General features: G+C 43.4%; 1 protein-coding gene across 1 annotated transcript; it reads right to left on the reverse strand.

The window, feature by feature from the left end:
* Positions 1-1,664: 1,664 nt before the first annotated feature.
* LOC136577628 (galanin receptor 2b-like) lies at positions 1,665-3,323 on the reverse strand. The gene is made up of 2 exons (XM_066577545.1): positions 2,950-3,323; positions 1,665-2,400 (listed from the first exon to the last, which is right to left on the reverse strand). The coding sequence occupies exons 1-2, from the start codon at positions 3,321-3,323 to the stop codon at positions 1,665-1,667; spliced, it is 1,110 nt and encodes a 369-aa protein (XP_066433642.1).
* Between the last annotated feature and the right edge of the window lie 7,774 nt (positions 3,324-11,097).

The raw sequence follows: 11,097 nt of genomic DNA on the forward strand, positions 1-11,097 counted from the left end.
ACATCCAATACATAGAAAGGGAACCTGTCACAATGTAAATGTAAATTGGGAATCCTGTAGGATGTTTCACTCAATGATTTGTAGCCTTCCCTTTATAAGAATGCATCCACAGACAGCTGTCTATCACTGACAGGACCGCCTATTGGACCCAGAATGAACAGGGATTCGTATCAGATAATTTATAATTCATAAGATATACAGAATATCTTTACATAAAACTATATATCCTTCTGCTCACCTCTTCCAGCTCTGTAACCCGACGCTGGCAGGTCAGACTGTATGTTCAATATGACAGGTTCCCTTTAAGACCTATATATTTCTATTATTTTCTATTTTCACATGAGTATGTTATGGCTACCGTTACTACAGGTAAATACAGAAGTACAGACTGGAGTTTCACTTTTACATCTACAGACGTCTTCTGATACAGGCGGTAATATGAGCACACCCCGATTCTAACATTTAATGTCTTTGCACTTAAAGGTCACTGTCACTTTAATTCTTGAGAGTATAAATCCATAGTCTCCTGTACTCAGATCCCAGTGTCCACTGTCCGCTTGGCTCCTGTGTTTTCAGGCTTTGCCCTTTTCAAAGACTGACATGTAATATAGTCACATCCATAAAACTGCCTCCCTAAATGTCCACCTCCTACCTGAGACGTTACAAAGACAGACATTGCAATGGCAACAGGTTCAGCGGATGAAAAGCAAAAACAAAACCTCGTACTAACAACTTATTTAGTGTAGAAATAATTGTCATTTCTGATCTTGTCTTCCGGAAGTCTTGACCTTAATGTCACAATCAACAGTTCGAGAAGCTTGACCAAAAACTCAAAGGTTATCTGCTACGGTTCCTCCTTGGAGGTTAGTTTGAGATTTTATTGTAGCATGGTGTGAGATATAGTCCCTAGAAAGTTATGCTGACCTTTTTAGATGTTTGAGGAAGAGGAAAGAACATCCACTCCCTTAAATATATTCAAAGGACCCTTATTTCAACCACAAAGACATCTTATTGGTCAGTCAGTGAAGTTCTTGGAGATCGTAATCCAGTGGGTTCCTCTCTAATCTGCAGTTCTTAAGAGGATGTCATTTGAATCTTTGAGATGTCTTCAGCAAACTCCATAATAGCCACAAGTGTAAGTCAAGTACATCTTTATGATCAGACTGAACCACCAAAGTGCCTGGAGGTCCTCCAGTGGGCCCAGGCTATAAAACAATGTTGAACCACAAAGGTTCAGAAGAATCAATCAATTCCCTGTATGGTCTTCTTATTATGGGTTGATGCACAAATAACCTAGGGATGTATGTATGTTCTACATATGTAGAGAGTGGATCCTTCGAATGATCTCCTCTACTGGATTCGAGAAACCCAAGTTAAAGAATTCCAAAAATTGGTAAAAATTTCTTGCCCTGGCCCATATTTTATAGCCTTTTTTTTATCATCAATGATATGGTGCTACGTGTGGTTTGTTGGTTGTATCTCAAAAGCTTTATGCCTCCTTCAAGCTTCTTTAAGTCCAAACTCAACAATGAAGATCTCCCTTCATCTCCACCGATCTTATCTGTTGAGGTTTTTCATACTTCTCACTGCCGCAGCCTACAGGAATCCTCAAATATTTTGGACCATGTTTCTTAATTTTTCTGACTTTGCTCCTTCCCTACGGTTCAAGGAGTGCCCAGTGGTCTGGAAGAATCCGAGTGGTTAGCACCTGATTGACGCACATTCCTTTTTCCATGGTCTTCATTTATGTGGGACACTTCCGTGGAGGCAGCATCAAATCCAGGCTCAGCGTTTGCCGCATTCACCACATGAACTTTATTCCGACCCTTCTTCCTCAAGAGGCAGCTGAAAACTTTCTGGAACCCTTTTCGGAAGTGTTTAGACACTAAAGCGTATACAATAGGGTTGAGGCAAGAGTTGGCATAGGCCATACAATGAGATAAAAGTCGGAAGGCATAAGTGGCCTGGTTGAATGGAAAATCACCATAAAGATAACACATGACCACCACATGGTGGGGAAGCCAGCACAAGCAGAAGAGGACTGTGACAATTATGATCATCTTAGTCACTTTTCTTTTAGCTTTCTTAGACTCTGACATGTCTTCTAAAGGATCAACAGTAGTCCACATATACTTAATGGTCCTGGTGTAAGATAGACTAACTATAAGCACAGGGATGACATATCCAACTATGAAGGTGCCGGTATCCATAATTTTCCTTGTCCTTTCCTTCCACCCTGGCATGCAAATGTGGCTGGTCTCAAAATCCATCAGGTCATAATAACTCAGATAAGGTCCAGCAAATACCACCGAGAGACCCCATATAATAGCCAAAGCTGCAACCGTATTGCATGGAGTCCTCAGTTCTCTGGAGCGTAGTGGATAACGAATGGCTAAGTATCTGCAGAGGAAACAATAAAATAAGTATTAGTATTCGTGGTTTTACACATAAGAGCCCAGTGTGATGCAGAGTGTTCAGCCAGCAGAAATGCAGTTCTAAGCTCTTGCTCACGACCTTAAGTTTGCGGGTTCAATCCCCGCTTGGTTCAGGTAGCCGGCTACAGGTTGACTCAACCTTCCATCCTTCCAAGTTTGCTAAAATGAGTACCCAGCTTTCTGGGGGGTAAAAGACGACTGTGGAATTCAATATGCTTGATCCTTATTTCCTCTAATGGGACAGTCAGGCTGCGCCATACCCATTAGACTGTTGGATGATACCAGCTGCATAGGTTTCCTCAGGACACTGAATAGCCTATTGCATTAACTATATTGTACAAACAGTTTTTGCAAACTGTGATGACACACAATTTTAGATTGACAAAGTGAGGGCCTTGCTACTAAGAAACTTTGCCCAAGAAGATTCCCAGTCTGTTTCTAAGCCTATGCACCAAGAATGTTACATTAAAGCCCTCCAGAAACCAGAACACTTCTAGGCGACCTACAGACATACCTGTCAACGGACACTGCTGCCAGGGTGAAGCTGCTAGCATACATGGTTAAGTAGATGAAGAAGTGGACCGCTTTGCACATGAAAGCTCCAAAAACCCAGTCTTCCAAAGAGTAGATGGTGGCCTGGAAGGGCACACAGAAGATGATGAAGGAGACATCTGCGATGCTGAGGTTAAGAATGAAGAGGTTGGTGGTGTTGTGTGTTCTTTGTCCACTCCTTAAAAGAACAGCAAGGACGAGACTGTTGCCCACTGTGCCCAGCAGGAAGATGAGTGAGAAGATCACTGGCACAATCACGCTGGCTGGGTTAAAGAGACTGAGGTCAGATGAATTCCAGGAGCCAACTAGGGCCACAAATTCCTCGTGGTTCGACATGGATCCTACTGGAAGAGCTGTAAACAAATACATGGAAATATAAGCTGCTGTATCATATCTTTTAGTATTCTAAACAGTCATAATGGCAGCCATGATTATTCTAGTAGCACTTGTCACTCATCTCTCTATGGCATCTTAAAGTAAATTGGAATTTTTGTATAGATTTATATTCCCTATCCCAGTAACTCCTTCAGTGGCATAGTATAAGGGTCGCAGGGGTTGCAGTTGCGACCCGGCCGCAAAGCCAGGGGGTCTCCAGAGATCACCCTTGCCCCTGTAGTGCAGCGCCCATGAAAAATTCTCCCCAGCATGCAGCCCCTGCATCGCAACTTCGGGCTTTTGTCTGCAGGAAGCTTATCACATCTTCCGATTCTGTGGCTCACGCTGCTGCTAAATGCCCAACCCCTTCCCCAGCCATGCAAGATGAGCTGGTATTTGTATATGGGCTACAAACAAATATTCATGTAGTCCAGGAAATTAGTCGTGTTTAAATCGCTTATGCCAAGGGGCTAGATCATGTATATAAATTTGTTTTGTAGCTGTATACAGCACATTGACAGCAGAGGAAGAGACAGAAAAGATGCCAGACAGGTAAGCGGCGCTGACACCGAGTCGAACTCCGCTACGGGAATCCCACATGCAGGGTTCGACTCGCCCGTGTGCAGGAGGCCTTAGTCTCCACTATTATTCTGGAATTCTCTTCAGGAAGCTCAGGTCCCTGAATAATGTACAATATTACATGGGATGATAGGTAAAATAATGAATTAGACTGAAAGCAGAAAACTTTTGGACATTACTCACCCCTGATTTCGTCTTTACCGGTGTGGGGCAGGGCTGCACAGCGATGAAACCTCCACCATCAACGTTCTGTAATGCATAAAAGTTCTTTATTATTTGCAGCGCACAATTCCTGTATTACAAGGTCATTTTATTTAGAAGCTGCTTCGCAATCAGTGTTGGAGAGGCTGAACGCTGCGTGCGATGGCTTTATTATGGGTCTTGCCTTTCTTTTCTGATGGGAACCATAAACTGCGGCTCAGATATTTTAGCGGCTTAATATTGTAGAGGGGAAATTGTCATTTTCTTTCTATTACATTAAATAGATCATTTAATCAATAAAGCAAAAAAAAAAAAATTGGCCTGAGTTTTGCCATCAGCCGTCTGCACATAATTGGACTTGATGTCACATAGGTAAAAAATGATGGTAATGAGAAATATGGAATAGCGCCTCCCAAAGGGATAAAAAATATCTTCTTCACTCATATCACACAACCATGGAGTTATATGATAATATGCTGTCTGCCTGCGCCATAAATTTACTATGCTTGGTCTTTAAGGGGTTAAATAGTACCATTCTTTCTGCTTGGAGTAACCACTAGGGGGAACTCTCTGTATACAGAGTCATAGTGCTCCCATTAAACTGAATACTAAATCGTTCTTCAGTGAGCTCCCCCTAGTGGTGACTCCAAGCAGAAAGAATGGTACTATTTAACCCCTATAAAGACCAAGCACTGTAAATTTACGGTGCTTGGTCCTGAGCTTTAATCCCGACGGATAACAAAAAGAGATGGGTAAAGCAAAACCCATACAGTCGTGTTGTTAAGAAAAAAAATAATTTACATATGTAGTATAAAAAATAAACGAAGGTGTCAGTGATAGAGGTGCCGCCTGACCAGATGACGCACCACCTAGGTGGGCGTGGCTGAGCAAGAGAATAGGACTAAAAGACTGGCGGTGATGGCGCAGCACTCCAAGCTAGAAACTTCTCCTTTTATTGAATAAAGCACGTGGCCAGCATATAAAGACCCCTTTGGGGGGCAACCCCTTTGTCAGTTCAGCTGGTAAGTATACAAACAATTTGGAGGATCCTGAAGGGTTAAAAGGGATCCTGTTTACCTATATAATGTGGGTCAGCCGAGCTTCTCCCGTCCCGCGTTTTCATATGCTGGCCACCTACTTTATTCAATATAAGGAGAAGTTTCTACACCACTTGGTTACTATCAATGTTTTCTAGTTTGGAGTGTTGTGCCATCACCGCCAGTTCTATTCTCTTGATAACAAAAATACGACACAGGATTAAAGGTCCTGCAATCTCGCAGGAGCAGGTCGGGTCCTCAGCTGTTAGTCACAGCTGATGACCCTGAAGGAATGTTGGAAGCATTTTTTTTAGCGTGTATTTTATTTTTAAAGTTATGCATACAGTAGTAGGCTGGATTCAGACGATCGTATATCGGCTCGGCTTTCACGCCAAGCCGATATACGTTGTCCTCATCTGCAGGGGGGGGATGGAAGAGCCAGGAGCAGGAACTGAGCTCCCGCCCCCTCTCTGCCTCCTCTCCACCCCTCTGCACTATTTGCAATGAAAGGAGGCAGGGCTAGGTTCTGAGAATTAGCCCCGCCCCACCCCGCCTCTCCCCATTGCAAATAGTGCAGAGGGGCGGAGAGGAGGCAGAGAGGGGACGGGAGCTCAGTTCCTGCTCCTGGCTCTTCCAGGCTCCCCCCCTGCAGAGAGTCCCGACGTATATTGGCTGGGCGTGAAAAACGAGCCGATATACGTTCGTCTGAAGACGTAAGACGTGATCATTAACTGTCGCACAGCTTTGTAGCCCCGCGAGCGACTTTATAGTGGCACAAAACTGCGATATTGCCATGAGAAAATGCAGCGATATCACACAGAACACAGATGCAATATCGCTGCGATTTTCTCATGGCTATATCGCTGTCGCCCGTGTGAAAGAGGCCTTAATGCATTATAGATTGTTCCCAAAATGCTTTAACATGGTCCCACAACCACCATATAGGCAGCAATGTGCCCGTCCGATTGTGACATCTCCAACATACATCAGAATTCAGTTGAGAGATTTTTGCTAGTCTATCCGGGGTATGGTAATTTGCTATTTGTTTCTAAGTGGCTCGCACAGCGGGAAACTTTGGAGCTTATTAAGTATGCCTGTGCCTATTGGTCTGCCGAAAAGGATTTCTGAAGGTCTTTTTCCCATTTAGAAATGAAGGTAATTACGTACGAGGTGGAAGAGGAGTGTAATTCTGCATAGGCTTTGGAAATACCTTTACCTTGTGTCCCATTGCTATATAGGAAAGATTCATATGTCGAGAGGAGAGTAGTGTAGTGCTGGGAGAGGAAACTACGCTAAAAAATATCGTAATTGTAGATATTTGTAGAATTCGATATTTGGGATAAGACTTTGGATCACTTCTAGCGGGAGCTTTAGGCCTGCTGCCCACGGCTGGGTTGGATTCCGACTACAAAATCTTTCAGTGGAATCAGACCCGGCTTCCCTCAGAGACCCCATACTTACCTCTTCAGATACACCGCAAGCGTCTTGGCCGGCGAGCAGGCACACATGTGCAGTGCAGCGCATGACGCGTTGGCGCTGGGCGGTGATGCGGATTCTCGTGATACTTCCGCAGTGCTCACAGCATAAGTATCACGGGACGGATGGCTTCCATTGATTGCAATGGAAGCCGTCCGTGCAATTTTCCGCAAAAAATAGAACATGCTGCGACTCACCCCTGCGAGCGGAAAATCGCAGCTGATTTCCGCTTGTGGGCAGGGAAGTATAGCATGTCTATAGACGGACATTGCTGCGGAATCCGCAGCGGGTGTCTGACCACAAATTCTGCAGTGATAATCCGTCCGTGGGCATTAGGCCTTAGAATATGCAGAGGGAGATGGATAAGGTGTGAAAACGCCTTCTTCCAAATGTGTAGGGTAGCTTCTATTGTGGGAAAGGAAAAGGTAGGACATTTCTTAGTTAGTCTATAAACCCACAGCAACTCAATATTTACCCAATGTTTGGAGGAGTCATCTGACCACCAGGGGCAGAAGTGGTTTTTAAGTGCTTCTGCCCTCTCTGCAGGCTACATAGCGCTAAGTGAGTGCTATGTAGTGAAGAGAGAAAGCGGAAGTGTTACTTTTGCTATTCAACCCAGTGTCCCCTGCCACAGCAGAGCTGCAGGGTCCAAGCAAACCCATATCAGCTCAGTTAGTGACTACTGTCACTGCAGGGGAATATTTTGCCCTGTAACTAGGGCTTCTATTGATGCCCCAGTTACAGTGAAAAAGTATTTTAAAAAAGACAATGTGAATGACCCCCAGAGGTCTTATATGACGTCATAGGGGACATAGATGTTAATAAAATAGTTACAAAAATAAGTTAAATAAACAAATTACAGAATGAGATAAAAATATACATTGTGGCAAGTTGGGGTCACTTGCCTACAGGATCGCCATCCTTTCCATCCGTAATGGGCACCACACGTACATAAAAGGCTCTGAAACTTGGATTCTCTTTAAATCTGGCGCTTGCCAGCATTTATTCCATATTCTGCAAAGTTCATTTATCAATACCCTATTAGGGAATGAGTCTAGCAGTGTCCTCCCTGTTAGACTCGGGGCCTTTACTGGTCCCGACCGGACCTCAGGCTTGCAGCCCTTTCAGCTCTGCTAAGCTGTTTGTCTGGCAGCAACTGACACTTTTATGTTGTTTCTTGCCACACTCACAGGTGTTTTCTCTCTGCAGCCTCTTGTCTCCACAGTCCTTTACAGGTAATTCTGTGTACTGCACTCCTACAATATATAGAAAAAAGAAAATGACCCAGCGCCAACGTCAACCAAAACCGTCGCTATATGCACCCTGTAATCCAAAACTATACAAATTGAATAGTTTGAACTATACTATAAGAATGATGTTGAGAAGGTCGAACTTTTTCTGTTTTCTATTGGGGAAATAGAATAACGCAGGCTATCTATAAGCAGAGAGATAGTCAGGGAACACATAGCTAACTTAAATGAATTCAAGTCTCAAGGTTCAGATGAATGACACCCTAGGATACTGAAGGAAGCAGCAGTGGTAATTGCTGAACCACTCGCCATAATCTTTGAAAATTCCTGGAGAACAGGAGAAGACCCAGAAGAGTGGAAAAGGGCAAATGTTGTCACTATCTTCAAAAAAGGGAAGAAGGTGGATCCAGGAAACTAAAGGCCTGTGAGCCTGACTTCTATACCTGGAAAGACCTTTGAACAAATTATTAAACAGCATGTATGCAAGTACTTGGATACAAATGGAGTAATTATCCAGAGACAGCATGGGTTTGTAACAAACAAGTCATGCCAGACAAATCTAATTTCCTTCTATAACAAAATCACCGACTGGGTTGATCAGGGAAATGTGATGTTTAGTTTATCGTGACTTTAGTAAAGCATTTGACAAAGTATCTCATAGCATCCTTATTGAAAAAAATGACCAAATATGGGATTGACAAGGCAACTGTTAGGTGGATTCACAACTGGCTGAGTGATTGTACTCAAAGAGTGGTCATAAATGGCTGCACATCCAAGTGGAAGAATGTATCAAGTGGGGAACCACAAGGCTCTGTTCTAGGCCCAGTGTTGTTCAACATTTTTATAAATGATCTGGGAGGAGGGAATTGATGATCACATTTGCAGACGACACAAAGCTAGGAGGGATAGCTAACACTAGGGAAGAGAAAGTATTCAAAAAGATTTAGAAAAGCTTGAACAGTGGGCAGCGACTAACAGAACGCACATACAGAATGGGAAGAATTGGGCTTAGCAGCATCACATGGGAAAAAGACTTGGGTATACTAATAGATCATAGACTGAACATGAGTCAACAATGTGATGCGGTGGCCAAAAAGGCAAACACAATTCTGGGATGTATTAAGAGAAGCACAGAGTCTAGATCAGGTGAGGTTATTATCCCCCTCTACTCTGCCTTAGTCAGACCTCATCTGGAATACTGTGTCCAGTTCTGGGCACCCTACTTTAAAGAAGACATAGACAAACTGGAGCAAGTTCAGAGAAGAGTTACCAAGATGGTGAGCGGTCTGCAAATCATGTCCTATGAGGAACGGTTAAAGGATCTGGGAATGTTTAGCTTGCAAAAAGAAGACCGAGAAAAGACTTAATAGCGGTCTACAAATATCTGAAGGGCTGTCACACTGCAGAGGGATCAGCCCTATTCTCATTTGAACAAGGAAAGACTAGAAGCAATGGGATGAAACTGAAAGGGAGAAGACACAGATTAGATATTAGACAGTAAGGGTGATCAATGAGTGGAACAGGTTACCACGGGAGGTGGTGAGTTCTCCTTCAATGGAAGTGTTCAAACAAAGGCTGGGCAGACATCTGTCTGGGATGATTTAGTGAATCCTGCACTGAGCAGGGGGTTGGACAAGATGATCCTGGAGGTCCCTTCCAACTCTACCAGTCTATGAAATTATACTGTATATCAAAACGTCCAAAACAAAATGAGGAATCCATTCTTGTACTTTATTTCAGCATTATGTACTAATGTCAAAAATATAAATTAAAAGCTTTTTACCCCTTAAAAAAAACTGAAAAAAAAGATATTCCGCAGGAAAAGAAAAACGCAGGAAAAATAAATTTTAATAGCTGAAGAACAAAAAAAATTAGTAAAACCACCACATGGGTAACATCCCTAAAAGTATCTGTTTCTTTAAGACCAAAACACCCTGGTTTTATAATCCATAATTTATGACACTATTTGAAAAAAATTCACTCTTTTTTAGTCCCAACAGAGGACTTTAACTTGCGATGGTTTGATCACTTATACCATATACCGCAATACATCAGTAAGTATTGCAGTAGCTGGTATTTCTGTTGGCATTATATGAAGACGTGTGTCAGGCTTGTTTTAATAGGCAGACATATATGACAGCCCTGGGGGCTGTAAGAAGGTCACTGGCTGCCATGATACCTGGACAGCACCCTACGATCTCATCAGGGGATTGGGTATTTTGGAGCTCCGATCACCGATCGGACCATTGAAATGCCACTCTCAGAATTGACAGCAGCAAGAAAAGCATTGATAGGCATTATCCTTAACGCTGATCGCAGCTATTGTGATCTGGCGTCAGTTGTCAAAGATAGCTGACACTGGTCGTGTATGGAGAGCTCAGCTTCTAAACCTGCGCCATAATAAAAAAATGTTATCATTATCCCCCCCCCCCCCACCTCCTCAGTCTCTGCACTAGGCATAACACAGTGTATCAGCCTTTCCTGCAGTGTTCCTTTAAGTCCCCTCCAGAGCTCTACTCTCTGTGCAATGTCATAACTTCAAATCACATTGCAATAAGTCTGACAAATTTACATTCCGATGCAATAGCTGAGTGCAAGATCTAAGATGCGCCAATGTCTATGATGTCATCATTGTAGGCGTGGCCAGAAACCTCAGTACGTGAAAAGCAAATGAAGCTACTAGTGTCCCTTTTAACCCTGCTCATGAGGGGCATCAGAGCTGGAAGCCCTGGTTGTTTCTATGCATGAGTTTCCTTGTACAGCTTAACCCACTGATCACAGACATCACATTGGTATCACACTCAATCCATGCAGTGTAGTGCGCCCCCTAGAGGTTGCAATAATTCTGACTTATATGAACTGCTTTTGCCTCCCTCCAGGATAAAGTGCGCCTCATTAAGCAATCCTTATTATAAGCAGCTGGACACATCCAATTCTGAATCAGGTCATTATACACTCTTTGTAAGAAACACTCCTGCCGCTAGAAGAAGTTGTCGTTTTGCTGCAGAACTCAGCATGCAGTTCCATCTCAGGCAGACCTGTAAATGTGGTGTGATTAGATGAACGGTCTTGTCCCCCCTTGGCCTATAAAAGGCTCTCGGAGGTCCCTTGTGTGTAGTGACCTCTTCTTCCGCTTGTGTAGAGCTTGTTGACCACTAGACACCTCTACGACGCAGAGAAGAGATTTCACCC

The sequence above is a fragment of the Eleutherodactylus coqui genome, chromosome 8 (assembly GCF_035609145.1).
Source record: "Eleutherodactylus coqui strain aEleCoq1 chromosome 8, aEleCoq1.hap1, whole genome shotgun sequence".
Lineage (NCBI taxonomy): Eukaryota > Metazoa > Chordata > Amphibia > Anura > Eleutherodactylidae > Eleutherodactylus > Eleutherodactylus coqui.